The 17,313-nt window shown below is 52.4% G+C and overlaps 1 protein-coding gene across 1 annotated transcript; it reads left to right on the top strand.

Moving 5' to 3' along the window:
* The first annotated feature begins 4,062 nt into the window (after positions 1–4,062).
* SYPL2 (synaptophysin like 2) lies at positions 4,063–15,680 on the top strand. Its single transcript, XM_036344583.1, has 6 exons — positions 4,063–4,357; positions 4,514–4,588; positions 11,269–11,393; positions 12,243–12,444; positions 13,431–13,622; positions 14,859–15,680. The coding sequence occupies exons 1-6, from the start codon at positions 4,301–4,303 to the stop codon at positions 15,003–15,005; spliced, it is 798 nt and encodes a 265-aa protein (XP_036200476.1). The 5' UTR covers positions 4,063–4,300; the 3' UTR covers positions 15,006–15,680.
* Positions 15,681–17,313: the final 1,633 nt, after the last annotated feature.

The following is a 17,313-nucleotide window of genomic DNA, read 5'->3' as shown; positions in this document are numbered from 1 at the left end:
TCATTGTGCATCATAGCAACCGGTCATTCCTGGCCGTTAGGGTCAATTTGCATATTACCCTTTTAGTAAATAGGATAACATTTTTAGAAAGGAGAATAGATCTCATTTTTTAAAAAAAATAGAGTTGGACCAGGTGTCCCTCTGAAAAAAAAATAATAATATAGGAGCCATAGAAGACAGAAAGGAAAGGAATGTAGTAAAATATTAGAGTCAGCTAGATTCAGAAACTGAGAAAGGAATACAAACATCCTGGAGAGCTAAGCACGTAAGTCCTGGAGCAAAATAAATTGTGGCAGAGTAGCCAGGGTGGACTGGAGACACTACCCAAATAGAGAAACCAGTAAGGCCCTGCTGGCGTGGCTCAGTGGTTGAGTGTCGACCGATGAGCCAGGAGGTCACGGTTGGATTCCCAGTCAGGGCACCTGCCTGGGTTTCTGCTCAATCCTCAGTAGAGGGCCTGCAGGAGGCAGCAGATCAATGATTCTCTCTCATCATTAATGTTTCTATCTCTCTCCCCATCTCCCTTCCTCTCTGAAATCAATAAAATATATTTTTTAAATCTTGAAAACCTTATGGTATCTCTTTGAAAGAAATTAAATGAAAGACGAGCTGTTTAAAAAAGTAAAGTAATTGAGGATAAAGAAAAATATGGTATGTACATACAAGGGAAAATGTTATGTAGTTCAGTTCACTATGCTTGCTCAGCCTTAAAAAGGAATGAAGTTCTGATACATGCTACAACTTGGATGAAGCTTAAAGACATTATGCTAAGTCAAATAAGCCAGACAACTATTATATGGTTATACTTATATGAATTACCTAAACTAGTCAGATTTATAGAGACAGAAAGGAGAATGGTGGTTACCTGGGGCAAGGGAAGAAGGGATGGGAGAATTAATGGGTACACAATCTCAGTATGGGGATGATGACAAAGTTCTGGAGATGGAGTGTGGTGGTGGTTGCACAACAGTGTTAATGTACTTAATCCTACTGAACTGGACACCTAAAAATGATTAACATGGTAAATTTTATGTTATGTGCATTTTACTACAATAAAAAGAAATAAATATTTTAAAGTAAAATTGATTAACATGTGAGCTCTTTGAGGACCAGGGCTATGTCTTATTCATCCTAACAGCTGGTATATAGATGTTTTAGGAATATTTGTTGAGTGAATAAGTATTGATTGCTATAAACATACTAGCCACATAGAGATTAATAGATGTGTCATTAGAAAATTCAGTATTTCTAATTGAGACTTGCTTGAAATATACTTTAAAACCAGTATTTCTCTTTTTCTTTTATTTCCTTTGTGGTTTTGTTTTTTGTCTTTGTAAAATAGAATTTTCTTGGTTACAATCTCTTTAGGTGAAATACTGAGAGGTAAGAAGGACTGTTTCCTCTTTTAAAAAATGCAGATTTTTTGGACAGTAATAAAAGTTCTGTATTCACCCACAGAATGAGAGCTCTCACATGTTTTGGTACTTTTTTGGCAAAAAAAAAAAAAAAAAGTAAAATTATCCCCTAATTAAAAGCTGCCATAGTAATTTTAGAGATGAATCACAGAATTCTAAACTATGTTACAATAAAATGTGATACTTTTCTATGTATAGATTAGAAGCCTTGCAATTCCACTGGAAGTAAGTGAAATAGTTTGGTAAAGTTAATAGCCCAAAAAATATTGGAAACACTCAGATTTGTTAGCAAAAGTCATTGTTGGTCTCCTTGTATCAGATGGCAGGAAATATATGGAGAATTTTACAAATTAAATCAATCTAACCTAGGTGCCTTTACTCTTCCTAAATGTTGTGTCCCCCAAATCCAACTATCCACATTTATCTCTAGCACCTACAATTTGTTATTTACATAAAAAGACTTCAGCCGAACCGGTTTGGCTCAGTGGATAGAGCGTCGGCCTGCGGACTCAAGGGTCCCGGGTTCGATTCCGGTCAAGGGCATGTACCGTGGTTGCGGGCACGTCCCCACTGGGGGGCGTGCAGAAGGCAGCTGATCGATCTCTCTCATCGATGTTTCTGACTTTCTGTCCCTCTCCCTTCTTCTCTGTAAAAAATCAATAAAATATATTAAAAAAAAAAAAAGACTTCAGATTTGGCTGACTTGCCTTGTACGTGATTTTTATTTTACCTTTTGTAAGAATGCTTTTAAATAAGCAAAGATTTTTAGTAAGGATATTGGGAGGTTTAACTAGCCTTGATTCTTGCACATTAAAGAGGGTTACCTAAAGCATAAAATTTAGGCAAAGTTCAAAACAATTAAGAAAATGGTGAATTTCTATGTGTTGTTTCTAGATATAGTTACATATAGTAACTATAGTAAAATACTTTTAATTATTTTACATATAGTAAAAGTATCAAAATATGCATGTGGCTAATAAAAAATTCAAGAGAGGACAGTGGTTACTTCTGGGGAGGAAGGAGAGAAGGAAAGAATGATATGAAGGGCTTTAATTTTATATGCAATTTGTGTTTCATTTAGGAAGAATGGATTTGAGACAAGGCAAAGTTAACAAGGCTCATTAGTGGGTGTGTGGATTTTTGCTGTCTATTCTGATTCTTTTCTCCTTGTGTTATATTCTATCTGCATATTGTCGTAGACACTGGGAGTAAGTACCATTTCATATTTGTGTAGTGTGGGCATTTACGCACATCACCACTTAATCCTCATGATGACCCTATACAAGTAAGTAGGACAGAAATGATTATCCCTATTCCACGGAAAAGGAACCTAAAACTGTGGAACAATTTATTAAAAACTGGGTTGGGCCTGGCTGGTGGTTGAGTGTCGACCTATGAACCAGGAGATCATGGTTTGATTCCTGCTCAAGGGCACATGCCAGGGTTGCAAGCTCAATCCCCTGTGGGGAGCCCGCAGGAGGCAGCCAATCAGCCAATCAATGATTCTCATCACTGATGCTTCTCTCTCTCTCTCTCTCTCTCTCTCTCTCTCTCTCTCTCTCTCTCCAATAAAAATTAAAAATAAAAATAAAACTGGAGGACTCAGTTGTTCCTTATGTAGCCTAGATGTGTCTGGCAATCCGACGAAGTTTTCTTCAAGTCCAGGAGACCTAATTCCAGCCACTCCCTCCTACCCCAGCCTTAAGCCTCATCGGGGGCTGAATTGATGAGCAGCTAAATGTTCAAAAAGCAGTCATTCTGTGGTACCAGAGGGAACCTCAAGAATGACTGTGAGGAGGTGGGTCATGGGGGCTGGCACCACCCACGGGCTCACTCAGCAGCCCCCCCAAGTGGACAGACCACTTAACCTTTCACTACTTACATTTACAATCTGGTAACCGGCGTGTGTAAAATTCCTGGGCTTCCGCCGAACACTTTCTGAAAGTTCGGGACCGACTTAAGGTCGGTCATAATGCAACAATGCCAACTTTTCAGCACCAATGACATTCTCTGGGCCCCCTAGTCCTCAGACTTGATTTTCACTCTCACGTAAATCGTGCTGGCTATTTTAAAGGAGATTGAGTTTATACTTCTAAAAGATTAATAACTTTTAAATCATGGCATACAAGTGCATTTTGTTGTTTTAAAAAATTAAAGCAACGTCTAACTAGACGATGAAAAATGAGCAATTGTATCCTTTTGCCCTTTTCGTCTGCACTGGCTCTCCAAGATTTTGGAGGCGAGCGATTTGTTAAGCGTAAGGCTCAGAACCTTAGGTTTAGATTGCAGCTTTGATAATGCCTTATGAAAATCCTTTAGGTTCTGGGTATGGTGATGTAGAAGAAGAAGAAAAAAATGGCTCCAAATCCAGGGAAACAGAGAAAGATGAGCTAGGAACCCGTGCGCCCCAGGGCGCCCAACTAGTTTCCGACTTGGGTGGTGGGTCGGAGGGGCCGCGGTGTCTCCCTCGCGTCTGGCGCTGAGCTTCTGGTAAAGACCTCGAGCCCCTTTCGGCCAAACTGCCTGTAGAAGCCACAGGTCCCTTTAAGGAGCCCTGCGGGCTGCAAAAGGGGCGCAGGGGGCGGGAGGAGGGTTCCCTAGCGCGCCACGTGACTGGGCGGCCAAGTTCGCTGGCGAGTTTGACAGAAGTTTGAATCGGCCTCGGGGGCTTTCTGCGGCCGGAGGGGCAGCGCAGCGGCCGCGACCTCCGCGAGCGCCAGCGACCCAGCCCGCCAGCCTGGATCCCGGGCCACAGCGGGCTGCTCGCGCTCCGCCACCGCTCGCGTCCCCCGCTGGTCCGCAGCCCCCCGCCCGACCCCGGACCCCGCAGCCTCCGGGCGAGGGAGCCGAGCCCCCGCGCAGCGCCCGGGCCCCGCGGCGCCAGCATGTCCTCGACCGAGACCGCGGCGAGTCGCCCGGCGGACAAGTCGCCGCGCCAGCAGGTACTCCGCGTGCCCCCGGGGCGCTCACCGCCCCCCTCCACCGGTGTGTGGGGACCCTTATTCCGCCCCCTCTCCTGGGCGTGGGTAGGAGAAGGGGGACCAGCGCTTTCCCGGGGTCCCCCCTGCCCTGAGCCCTGGACCTCCCTGTCTTCGCAGGTGGACCAGCTGTTCGCGGGGCTGCACTGGCGGCGGCTGGAGGAGCCGCTGGGCTTCATCAAAGTTCTCCAGTGGGTGAGTGGCTGCCCAAGCCGCGGGCTATTTCGGGCGCCTGGGCTGTGACGCTGACCCGAAGCAATGTGGCCGGAGTGGGGCTGCAGGGAGGTCCGGCGGCCAGCAGCCTGCGGAGGGTGGGGGCAGCGACAGGTGGGCGGGGGAGGGGCGGGCTGGGGTGGCTTCTCCCGCACTCGGCGGCAGGAGGGTGAGAAGCGAGGCAGGCGGAGGCTGGGATTCGGTCCTTCTATGTGCAAGGAGCCTGTGCCCGGGGCGCTCACATTTCACCGGGGCAAGAGGACCCGAGTGTAACCTTTCCAGAACTCTGATCCTGCACATACCACTCCTCCATGGCGGGCGGGGGAGGAGGGCAAGGGGGATGAGATGAGGAACACCACGGAGGGCAGAGGAGGGAGGGAGGCAGAGAATGGAAACCATCTGCACCCAAACCCACCAGGACCTGGCTGGGCCTGCAGGTGCACTCAGGGCACAGGGTCCCGGCTGGCAGGTGCCCCGTTGAGATCACTAGAGTAATCTGGGTTCCTGTAACTGAGAGAGGGAGTGAATGAATGAATGAATGAAGTTTATGACTCCAGTATTAAATAAAATAAAAAAAAGATAGAATAAAAGCCTCGGTGTGGCTAAAATGTGGCTTGTAGAGTAATATAGACCATTATGCTGGGAAGCTGGGGCTCTGGTTTCCAGATCCGGACCTGCCTTTTCAGCCATGTGACCTTGGGCAAGTCACTTCTTTGGACTTCGGTTTCCAACATTAGTCCAATGTTGATCAGAACAACCCTAAAGCCCCCTTCTGCTCTCGATGGGTTGGCGTGCTGGAATATTGCCCTTCATTAGACTTACCTGTGACCTTGAAGAATTCACCTGCCCAGGGCCTCAGTTTCCCCTATAATGTCCCAGGGCAAATACAATCTCCTTGCTTCACTGGTCCTTTGAGACACTGTTGTGCTCTCTGTCCTTCCCGGTGCCCAGGGCCTGCTGGGTATAAGTAAGGAATGTGGACAGGTGCAGTCACTCGCTCGAATCAAGAAGACTTGTTGGGAGCATTTAGTGTACTGTCACAGAGGGATTTTAGTTGGACTATCCACACACCAAATGGTGTGTGAATAACGTATTGATGTGCTTTCAGCACAGAAGTCAGCGAGGGAGTAAGTTACCGTTAATACGGACGAGGATTGAGTTCTAAAGGGCTTTTAACTCACTGGAGACAGGAGTTAGCACCGTGTCACCGATTCCTAACGTGTCGTTTGGACAAGAATCATCAAATCTGGAATTCAGGGGCACTAGTGCATTTGGGGTTATCTGTGGATATCCGAGACCCTGACTGGGGCTCCGGGCCAGCCTGGGGAGCTTCCAAGTGCAAACTCTCGGCCCCGGTGGGGACTTTCCACTCTCCTTGCTGCCGCAGGAGCAGTTGGACAGACTGCTGACTGGGCTCTTTCACCTCCTCCCTTCCTGTTCTGACCCCCCTACGTGCGTACGGGAGGGGGCCATATAAGCATGATAGTAGGGCTCTAAGTGACTGCCATCCAGAGCTAGGGGCCATTCTGAGTGACCCGGAAGAGCACAGCCTGAAATGTAAGAGGACAACTTTATCATTAAACTAGACAAATGGGTCTAAGGAGATTTGAGAAAGACTGTCAAGGGACGGGGCGGGGGGGGGGGGGGGGCGGGGGACAATGAGGTCATTAGACCATGGAATCATCTTCCAAGGGGGGTTTGTGCAAAGCCCCCTTCTTCAACCCTCTCTTCTTGTCTCCACCCTTTCCCCGCCCCTTGCCCGAAACATTCCTATAAAGGCTGCACAAAGCAATGCCTAGGGGGATGGATGGCCCCGTCACCTCCCAGGTTCAACACTGATCCCTAAGAGCGGACCCACCTTGATGACCCTTCGATGCCCCCCAATCTCTTAGAGAGGGGGATACACCTTTCTGCCATAATGCTAACAACAGGGGCCCAAGGCTGGACTTTGAACTCGGCCTTCATTGGGCCAGCAACGTCTTAAGGAGACTTGAGTCGCTCTTACTGCCGTCAGAGCACGGGTTTCATTGCCTTGAGCCTCTGCAGATGAGCTAACGTAGGAGCCAGCACCAGAAATGACAGTGAAAATGTCATTTGGGATTTTTCACTCGTTTCCTGCTTGGAGGGATCAAATGCTCCTGACTAGAAAAGGAAAGAAAAAAACGCCACAAACCTTGATAATTGAAAACATTTGTTGTCATTATTACCAAAAGCAAAGGTTTTACTGTAGTCCTGCTGAGAAGAAAGTAATGCTATTTTTTTTATTATTATTAGTGAGGAACTTGGCTTAGTGTGTCTTGAAAATTCAAAAATTAACTAATCTCACCTGAATTCCAATTCTGGCCTCACTAAGTCTATACTAAACTAGTGAAATAATATGGGCATAGACCAATTGTTGGAGAACTTGTTTTTTTGTTTTGTTTTGTTAAAGAAAAAGGCAAAAATAAAGCAGGCTTTGAGGTTGTATGGGCTTTGGTTTAAATCCAGCCTCTTCTGCTTTCTAGGGTAAGTGATGAAACCTTACGGGCCTCGGTTTCCTGTCTGTCAAGGCGGGCGAGGTCTCCTGTGGGCTGACGGGAGGGCTGCAGGAGGTGGTATCTGTAACGCATCGAGCATTCAGGAAGATCCCGTGAGCCTGGCGGTCTAAGGGGTGCTCCCTTCCCTCCTATTCCCAACCTCCCTTGTCCCCTAACTTCCCCCCTTAAGCAGACTGTCAGCTAGACTTGTCCTTTGGTGAGATTGTTCAAATGTCGCTGCCAAATCCTCACTTTGAGGGTAAGGTACAAAAGGATTTCCTGCATTACTGAGTCACTGCTGCCGTAAGAAGTCACATTATTGTCAATTGGGTGTGCCCCGGGTCTGTAATTCACCTTTGAGGTGCCAAAGTCCCTTACTTGGCTCTGGGGTCTCTGATTTCAGTAAATGTGGGGGATGTGAAAGCAACTCATCAGACTCCGTGACTCCAAGGAGATGATGGTGCAAGTAGGACTTGGGGGAGAGCTTGTCGTCCCTGTTAGCGCACTAACACTGACCGGGCATGTCCGTGTTCGCAGGACTGGCCCAGGAGCTTCATCTTTAAACTGGCAAGCTTCCTCCGCCCTCGCTCCAAGGACAGGCAGCGGCAGGAGGAGGGGAGGGGGCGGGCAGTGTACCAGTATGTATGGTTGGCACCAGAACTCCAGAGACCCACCCCCCACCCCTCGGGAACGCCATCTCTCCTCGGTTCCTGGTCTTTATGACCAGTCGGCTCAACTCAGAGCCTGGTGCTTGGGGACAGGGGTGGTTTCGGTCCTTTCCTGCCACCCCTGTGGCTCGGTCACCTGGCACAGTTGGGGAAGAAAGCTACGGAGGTGCAGAGAGGAGGAGGGCGTCTCTCTGCTCCATGCCATCCTCCCTGCACGTAGCAGAGACCTCTTTCTTCAGCCTCAGTCACCCCGCGACGCAGGGGTTTTGTCTGTGTGTTTGAGCATGACACTCCCCTTTCTGGTGTAAAGTCTTGTGGGAAGGCAGTCTTAGTTATCTTTATGTGCCCGGCACCTGGTACAAAGCAGATGCTCCGCGACTACTTGTCGATAAATGAATGAGCGCAGTAGCAAGAGCACTGGACAGGGAATCGGGATATGCAAGTTCTAAGCCTGGCTTTCGCAGCGGCTAAATGTGACCTTGGGCAAGTCACTTAATCTTCCGGGACTTCAGTTTCCACCTCTATGAAATGAGACCGTGGCGCTCGATAATCCCCGAGATCCTTTTTGCTCAGCTGCTCTGTGAACCTGTGCGATTCTCCTGAGAGTTCTCCCTTCCTCCACTTCTGTAGCAAAGCGTCTGTCACCTGGCACCAGCTGACTGCGACGTTCAGACTTAATCATATATTCTGGTTAATAAAGGGTTAGAGAAGGTGTTTAGATTCCCGACTGTCAGAGAATCGGCATAGAAGAGAATACAGTTAAGATGAAAGTTATTATGGGTGTATTTTGTCCATCAAAGAATCATAAGTCAGGGTTCAGAACTGTTAGAACCTCAAGGTTGTCACCTCGACATAGCAGACCTTTCGGTGACAGTGGAAGAGTTGGCTAATGTGCCGTCCAGTATGGCACCTGCTGGTCACATGTGGCTCCTGAGCACTTGGAATGTGGCTCGTGTGACTGAGCAACTGTTTCAGATTTTATTTAATTTTAATTAATTTTCATTTAAACAGGCATACGTGGCTAGCAGCTACTGTCTGTTCACTGCTAAGCATTAGTGCCTAGAGCAATTCCTGGTACATAGTAGATGCTCAATAAACGTCACCTTTCTGAATATGCCAGGAGGGCCTGCCAAGAGAATGCTGGTGAAGAGACGGTTTCATAACTGCCCATTCCATTGCCCCAAGTTAGGAAGACTGTACCTCCATTCTCAGGGAACCCATATGGGGCCCTTCGCTGATGGAACAGCCAATGGATAAAAATATATCCATTTGTGCTGCGCTTTCTAGAACATGACGCCCTAATGTGTCCAGTTGGACATCAGAAGCCAAGAGGAATAAAGAAATGGCTCAGAGGAATCAGAGAGCCACAGAGCTGACAAAGGTTAGAGAATGCCTCCGAGACGAGTTCCGCTGGGACACCACGGCAACTGGGAGGATGTGAAGGGGATGACGCAGAGGCGTGGGCGACTCTGGCAGGAAGATGAGCGCCGGGCTCTGTAGCAGCCTCGGAAGTTTCATTCGGCGGAGGAGGCGTTCAGGCATCGGAGAGAGACGTTGTACTGCCTCCTCCCCTGCTGGTTGTTTTTAAGTGGAGACAAGCCTTATTTGTCTGAACTAAACCTCCTAGAAAGAGAGAGGTGCCCATCATGACATTTAAAAGGGGGATCAATGGCTCCATCATGGGGAGGCTGGGCCAGGCCAGGCGGTGCAGGGCGGGGCCCTGGCACGAGACACCGCCCTGGGGCCGGGCGCAGCTGCTGGCAAGGCCAGCCAACAGCAGGCAGGCTGACAGCCCTTCCTCAGCGAGTGAGAGGACTGCAGAGTTGGAAAGGCCTCCAGATGACCTCCTCCAAACCCTCACTTTACAGGTGAGGACAGTGAGACTCAGAGCAAAGCGCGGTCACCCAGCTCATTTGTGACGGGGCCAGAGTCCTAGACCCCCGGTCCAGGCCTCTTCGCCGCATGCCGTCGGGGCATTAGCCAAACCACGCGCACGTAACTCTATTTCCAACGCAGATCAGCTGTCTTCTAGGTGCTTAATGTCCAAGACATGAGTCACAGAGAAACTTACAGAAAACGGACAATTAACAGAATGCGCTCCCCGTGTAATTAGAATGATGACGTCACAAAGATGCCAAGGAAATGGGGCTGAGCTGATGACGTGGGAGGATGAGGTTCCAATTTCTCACCTCTTCTAATCGAAGTTTGTTTCTCCAGAAGGAGAGTCTCTAAAACCACGGCCCTGGCCGGGTAGCTCAGTTGGTTAGAGTGTCATCCCTGTACGCCAAGGTTGTGAGTTCAATTCCAGGTCAGGGCCCATATAAGAAGCAACCGATGAATGGACAAGTAAGTGGCACAACAAATAGGTGTTTCTCTCTCTCTCTCTCAAATCAAGAAATTTAAAAAAAAAGAAAAGAAATCATGGGATGACGTCATTTCATTTCCCTTAAGGCTCAGAGGTTCAGTAAAGTGAGAAGAAAACAATTCACATTGCCTGAAACATGTCCGGTTCTTAACCCTGAGCAATGGCAGCATCAACCAGTTACAACGGGAGACACCACCACCAGGGAGGCAGGAGGCTGGGAGGGCGAGTGGAAGCTGCTTTTCTCTGGGCTGGAGCCAGGACCCTCAGCACCACCCAGCTAGCTCTGCTGCTGGCCGTACCTGGGGCAGCAGCTCTGCCCTGCCCTCCTGGCCCCTCTGAAGGCCAAGGCGGGATTGTCCGCTTCGGCTCTGCCTCCACTGAGGCAGGACGTTAGCCACAAGGTAAGGACTCGGTGAATGGGAAGAACTCCGAGTGGGCCCCATCGTAGTTAGAGCAGGGGACTCTATTTCCAGGCGCCTCTCCCTTGGGGAGGAAATTCAAGGCCAGCTTTGAGCCAGAAGTTTCCGAAAGCCTAACGCTCTGTGCTCGTCATCACCTTAAGAAGGTGGTCGGCTGAAACCGGTTTGGCTCAGTGGATAGAGCGTCGGCCTGCAGACTGAAAGGTCCCAGGTTCGATTCCGGTCAAGGGCATGTACCTGGGTTGCGGGCACATCCCCGGTGGGGGATGTGCAGGAGGCAGCTGGTCGATGTTTCTCTCTCATCAATGTTTCTGACTATCTCTCTCCCTTCCTCTCTGTAAAAAATCAATAAAAAATATTAAAAAAAAAAAAAAGAAGGTGGTCGGTCCCCCGATGTCACATCCAATGGGGAGATGGGGAACCATGCATTTCCTCTCGCTTCCCTCCCAGACGCCACTCGAAGGCGCCTTATGCATTTGGCTGTTGGGTCCAGCACCCTGTGTGGTGAACACAGCCCCGGAGGCTGGAAGACCAGCGGAAGACCCGGGTCTCCCCAGGAGGGACTGGATTAAAGGGACGCCCCCCCCCCCCACACACACACCCCATACCTGCGCTGCTTGGTCAGAGGGTGGTTTTGGAGGGCGAGACCTCAGCCAGCGGAGGCCTCCGACTCAAAGGGCTCCCTCTCCCCCAGCTCTTTGCTATTTTCGCCTTCGGGTGCTGCGGCTCCTACAGCGGGGAGACAGGAGCCATGGTTCGCTGCAACAACGAAGCCAAGGACGTGAGCTCCATCATCGTCTTGTTCGGCTATCCCTTCAGGTGAGCGGCGCCAGGGTGGCCCCGCACAGCCCCGGTCCTGACCGGCGAGGCCTCTTCCTCTCCCAGATCGTGGGGTGTCACTCCAGACCGGGTCCTTCCTGCCCTTTAGGAACTTCAGACAAATGACCAGAGAAAAACACGAGGGGAGTCAGACAGCCAGGGTTGTAACCCTGTCCCAGCCCACGGATAACCGAGGGCAGGTAATGACAGCCACAGAAAGGACCCACGCAGCCTGGAGGAGGTGACAGGAGCCTGGGCGGGGCTCGGTGCCCCTCAGAGCCTCCTCCCCGCCCTGAAGGGAAGGGAGCGTGTTAGTACTTAGACCCCAAAAAGCAGGTGTGGGTGCTTACAAGGAGCCCCGGCCCCCAGGAGGGAGGAGGGACAGCCTTCCTCGAGGCAGGGGAGCCCAGGTGTCCAGAGGACAGTGGGACAGGGCCACCTTTTCAGACATTTCCAGGAGCAGCAGCCGCGTTAGATGAACGGCCTCTTGCATGTACTGGGATGTGTGTTCTCCACTTTGTCTGTCTCACTGCGGCCCAAGGAAGGCCTGGGAGTGGGTGAGTCGGGTGTCAACGTGGCCACCACGGCCTGTGCCTTCCCTGGGGCAGAGCGAGCTGATCTGGCTGCTCGGCTCCCAGAAATAGATGGACTATATATACTGGGGTCGTGACCTGAAGGGCCCTGGAGACACTTGGAAGCGGAGTCACCGTATCTGGGCGGCGGGGCTGAGTGTGGGGTGTGGCATCCCTCCCTCCACACCCCCTTCCTGGCTCTGGGAGAGCACAGACGACCCCGGGGCAGGATGGCCCCGCTCAGGAGCCCCCCCCCCCCCCCCCCCCCGCGCTGCAGGTTGAACCGGGTCCAGTATGAGATGCCGCTCTGTGACGAGGAGTCCACCTCCAAGACCATGAACCTCCTGGGGGACTTCTCTGCCCCCGCCGAGTTCTTCGTGACGCTGGGCATCTTCTCCTTCTTCTACACCATGGCCGCCCTCGTGTTCTACCTGCGCTTCCACCGCCTCTACACGGAGGACAAGCGCTTCCCGCTGGCGGTGAGAGGCCCGGCCAGGAGGGCTGGGGTGGGGACTGAGGCCCGAGCTCGTGCCCTGGGACCCCGGCACCTGCCAGCTGTTTGCCCCTTCAGGTGCCCCCCACAGACCCGTGGAGGCCCGAGTCCCAGGGCTCTGCCTGCGCCAACCTCCCATCATCGCTTGGTCTCCTCCCGGAGGCACCATAGCATCAGGAAGGGGGCTCTGGCCCAGCGGCACGGGTGCCGACCTATGAACCGGGAGGTCACAGTTCCATTCCTGGTCAGGGCGCATGATTCCCGGGTGGGGGGCGCCGACCCCGGTAGGGGGTGTGTGGGAGGCAGCCGATCAATGATTGTCTCTCATCATTGATCTTTCTCTCTCTCTCTCCCGTTCCCTTCAATCAATAAAAATTTATATATTTTTTTAAAAGATGAGAACTTCCAAAACAACGTCTTGGTATATAGTTAGCCTGGCTTAGTGTTAGCTAGTATTCATATTCTCCCTTCACCGTCTCCCCAGCCCAGGCATGCGGGGGGAGGGGTGCCCCCTCTGCCGCCAGCTGCCGCTGAGCAGAGGTTGATGGATGGAAAAGCTAGGCTGTCCAGTCATTCATTGTACTCCTGAAGCTAATACAATGTTGTATGCCAACTGTGACTGGAAAATAAGTTTAAGAAGGGAAAAATGTTTAAAAAATTGTAAGGAAACGCGGGGAAGTGAGAGAGGGGAGTTGAAGGCATGTGGGTTTCGGGTGACACTGACCAGCAGATATGCCTCGACACCCTGTTACCTGAGCTCCGTTTGAGGGCACAGGCAGGGTGTCCCGGTGGCGGGATGCCTTCGGTTGGTGACAGTGAAAGAGTTTCGGAGACCATCCGGGCTCCCTGAGGCTCTGGGCAGATGGAAGGGGAGCTGTCCCGGGACCCCGGGATCCCAGTGCGTTAGAGCAAGAGGACAAAAGTGGGGGGTCCCAGGGTCTGACTGCATTTCCTGTGCCGCTGCTCCTCCAGGACTTCTGTGTGACCGTCTCCTTCACCTTCTTCTGGCTGGTGGCTGCAGCTGCCTGGGGCAAGGGCCTGACCGACGTCAAGGGGGCCACGCGGCCCTCGAGCCTGACCGTAGCCATGTCCGTGTGCCACGGAGAGGAGGCCGTGTGCAGTGCCGGGGCCACACCCTCCATGGGGCTGGTCAATCTCTCCGTGGTGAGACCTGCGGCCACCGGGGGGTCTGGGGGAGGCAGGACTATCCCACTGCCCAGGGCTGTCCTAGCAGCAAGTTCTGAGAACAGAGGGTGTCCCCACAGCTGGTGTCCCCTACCCCTGGAGTCAGCGGCCCCTGCGCCTAATGCTGGCTGCTGGCTTCTCGCTGACCCTGGGAAGACAGACATCGGGGATGGGGAGACCCGGAGAGCACTAAGCTTCCTGTCCCTTCCTCCTGCTGCTGCCTTCCCATTTCCCCTCCCTCCCCCCACCTCCAGGCTCGCATGCCCCATTCCTCCTGGAGAGAGAGAGAGAGAGAGAGAGAGAGACCAGACCCAGAGTGAGGACTCAGACCTCCAGGCTGGAGAAGGGCTCTGGGCAGTGGTGGGTCCAGCTGGCACGCATATTTTGGGCCATCCCAGTTTTTATAACGTTGACATATTTTCATATCAGCTGGGAAATAGCTGAGGCCTCGAGCTTTTCCATTGTCCCCTGTCATCCCAGCCACCTCAGCCCTCCCCCGAAAAGGGCCTGTACCCCCCGGAGGCCCAGTTAGTGTCTGGCACACCAGGGAGCCTTCTAGACCTTGCTGGAACCCCGCTGAGAGGTTTCATCCCGCCCTGACACTTTATTGTAAAAATTCTCCCGCATACAGCAGAGCCGACAGAGTTTCACAATGAACACCCACGTACTCATCCTAGCCTGTACCATGAACATTTTACGAGACTCGCTTTATCACCTATCTGTCCGCCTCTCTCCATCTATCAACCCGTCTTATTTTTAATGCATTTCAAAGTTAATTGCAGGCGTCAGTACACTTCCCCCTAAATGCTTCCTGCTGGTAGGCTTTTAAATATTGTGAATAAGTATTGGAATATAGCCCTGGCTGGGTCCCTGCCAGGCCTCGGCCCTAGGAAAGGAGCACCTTGGACAGCTCTGGCCACACCCACCCGCAGAAGGCTCTGGGAACTGGGTCCCACGTGTGTGCCGCTCCACTCCAGGGGCCAGAGTCTCCTAGCGACCCAGCCACAGCTGGGGGCATCTGTGCACAGAGTTAGACACTGTCACCAGAGAACCCCTTAGTGGGTGATGGCCTTGAACTCTATCTCAGTATCTAGTTTTCTGTTCGTTTTTGTGGCCCTCTGTACCTCTCCCCATCTGCCCCTCCACAGGTCCTCCCCTCCGGGTTCCCACAATGCTCCCTCACTCTTCTCATAAATTCCTCCGATGTCTTTGCAGCTCTTTGGCTTTATCAACTTCTTCCTGTGGGCCGGGAACTGTTGGTTCGTGTTCAAGGAGACCCCGTGGCACGGGCAGGGCCAGGACCAGGGCCAAGGCCCCAGCCCCGAGAGCACAGCGGAGCAGGGAGCCGTGGAGAAGCAGTAAGCAGCCCCCACCTGGCTACTCCCGAACAGGATGCACCTCTTCAACCACCTCGGCTCCCAGGACCTCCCTCTTCTTGCTCCTCCAACTCCCCTCCCCTGCCACTCTGGGCTCTGAGAAGTCATCCATGGATGGGCAGGCAGCAGCTGTCGGGAACCTGGGCAGCCCTCCCGGTGGCTTCCTGTCCCTCCGCCGCCAGAACCCCCCATGGCAGGAGCTTCTTGTCTACTGCTTGGACCCAGGCACCTCACCTAGGTCGTAGGGACCCTCACAGCCTCTGCTACAGGTGAGGGTTGGAGGCAGGAGACCAGAGTCCTGAGACTGGTTCCTAGCAGCCACCTCTATCAACCTGTCCAGCTTCAATAAAAGTGGGGGGAGGGGACATTGGCCGCAGCCTTCTTCCTGGTCCCTTGCGTGGAGGGCCCACCAGTGCTTTAGAGACCCCTCTTCGATGGCTGCCATCTAGGCCTCGTGCCGGCGCTGCTCACCACAGCGCTCTAGTTCAGCGTGCTCCCCACTCTCCTCTGGCCTCTGCTGCCCACTGAGCCCGCCATGTGTGAGCCGGGGAGGCCCCCCGCCTGGCAAACAGCCTTCAGCGGTCCCGGCGCCTTAGACTCAGCGGGGAGCAGATACATTGCAACTGCGTTGAAATTCAAGAAACTAAAGCCAGGAAACTTGCTGGGGAGTCAGTTTCTTCTATTCCCGCAGTCCTCCCGCCCCTCCAAGCTGGGGCTCTTTCCACCAACTCTCTAAGCTCACATTGGCCCTCAACTCCTTACCTTCCTCCCTGACCTCCCTCTTGGGCTTGGTCTCACACTTGGGACACAACCTGAGGGGTCTAAGAGCCCCTCCATCCATCTCCGCCCTCTCCTCAACCTCTCTGCTCGTCTCCCTCCCCCTTGGGTCTGAGGCATGCAAGATCCTTTTCCAAGTCTGGCCAGGCCTTCCTTTCATTCCTGTGGGGCCAGACAAGGACTTTGGAAAGGCCCAAAGGACCGTTCATGAGGCTAAGTTGCCCCGGACCCCAGGACATGGATGGATGGGCCCATTTCTTCTGCATTCTCTGCCCCGCCCCTCTCCTTCTTGGTCCCTCTTTCATACTTCCCCTTCTCACCTTACAAATGGACGTGCCCTCTCCCTTTGCCCTCCTGCCTCATCCCTCTCAGGCCCTATCTCCCCACCCCGTCCAGGGCAGGCCGATGCTGTTGGTGCTTCTTCATTTCGGGACCCAGTTCCAGATTTGTCTTTGGTGTGTCTGTCTCCTCTTCCTGATACCGCCTTCAGTCCCTCTCTGAACCCCCAGCCTAAGACACAGTGCCGACAGGGTCAGGGCCATCTGTCCCCCACCCGGCTCCTACCCAGTCTGCCCTGGCCATAAGGTTGCCCAGAGAAGGATGAAGAAGGATGAATCCAGCCATTTTCCAATCCCAGTGCCAATTAGCCCATTATCATCCCCAAGGCGAACGTGCCTGTGCCAGTCTCTGCTCAGGACTGAGTCAACCCCTCCAACCTCCTCACCTCCCTGAACGCCATTCACAGGAGTATGCGCATTACTGGGGTGCCCAGGAGTCAGGGCCTTTGCCTTTGGGCCAATCATTTCTTCTCTGGGGCAGAGTCCCCCCCCCACTTGTGGGGGTAGATTTATACCCTCAAATACTGCAGAGCCCTTGGGAATAAGACTTAGGCCATTCTGTTTTGTTTGGGGAAAGGGATTTGAGGAAAGAAGAGAGGTTACAAGGATGAGAGTGTTTCTAAGTCTGAACCTCTCTCTGTCCTGAGCTGTCCCCATGGTTACTCAAGGACAAGGAGGGACAGTTTTGCCTCCAGAGACACAGAGAACAAAGGGGTGACCCTCGTTTTCTCCGAGCTGGCCCCTGTGGGGGTCTGTGAGCAGCTTCTACTGGAACGTTGTTTGGATTCTGTGTACGTATTTATAATTTATTTACAATGTGATGGATAAAGTGTTCTCCTTTGGGGGCCGAAGTTAGCAAATGGCCCTTCCGTGGGGAAAGGGTGGGCACGCACTCCTGCCAAGGACCCCTGGCTCAGCACTTCCCCTGGAGCAGAGCAGGCTTTTCCTCTCAAAAGCCCGGCTTCTTATCAGCCAGAAGTCCTTGATTTAGGTTATGGCCTCTCTCTCCCTCCCTAAGAGGAAAGGCAGGGCTAGGCCGAGTGCCCAAGGACAGGGCTGTCCTCATGGGATTCATGTCCCCTCCAACCAGGGCTGGCAGCACTGCTTTGCCCAGTGGGGCCAGAGGTAGAAGAAGGTGTCTGGTTTCTCCAGCTGCTGCAGGAGGCTAACAGGCAGGCC

Source organism: Myotis myotis, unplaced genomic scaffold, assembly GCF_014108235.1.
Source record: "Myotis myotis isolate mMyoMyo1 unplaced genomic scaffold, mMyoMyo1.p scaffold_m19_p_18, whole genome shotgun sequence".
In the NCBI taxonomy this organism is placed as follows: domain Eukaryota; kingdom Metazoa; phylum Chordata; class Mammalia; order Chiroptera; family Vespertilionidae; genus Myotis; species Myotis myotis.
The sequence above is the reverse complement of the archived record's forward strand: the minus strand, read 5'-3'. Positions and strand labels throughout refer to the sequence as shown.

What these genes read in the sequence shown, in the direction of transcription:
- SYPL2 (XM_036344583.1), top strand. Translation starts at nt 4,301, where the DNA reads ATGTCCTCGACCGAGACCGCGGCGAGTCGCCCGGCGGACAAGTCGCCG. An exon ending in ACAAGTCGCCGCGCCAGCAG is followed by an intron (nt 4,358 to 4,513) that starts GTACTCCGCGTG and finishes CTGTCTTCGCAG; the next exon opens with GTGGACCAGCTGTTCGCGGG. An exon ending in ACAAGCGCTTCCCGCTGGCG is followed by an intron (nt 12,445 to 13,430) that starts GTGAGAGGCCCG and finishes CTGCTCCTCCAG; the next exon opens with GACTTCTGTGTGACCGTCTC.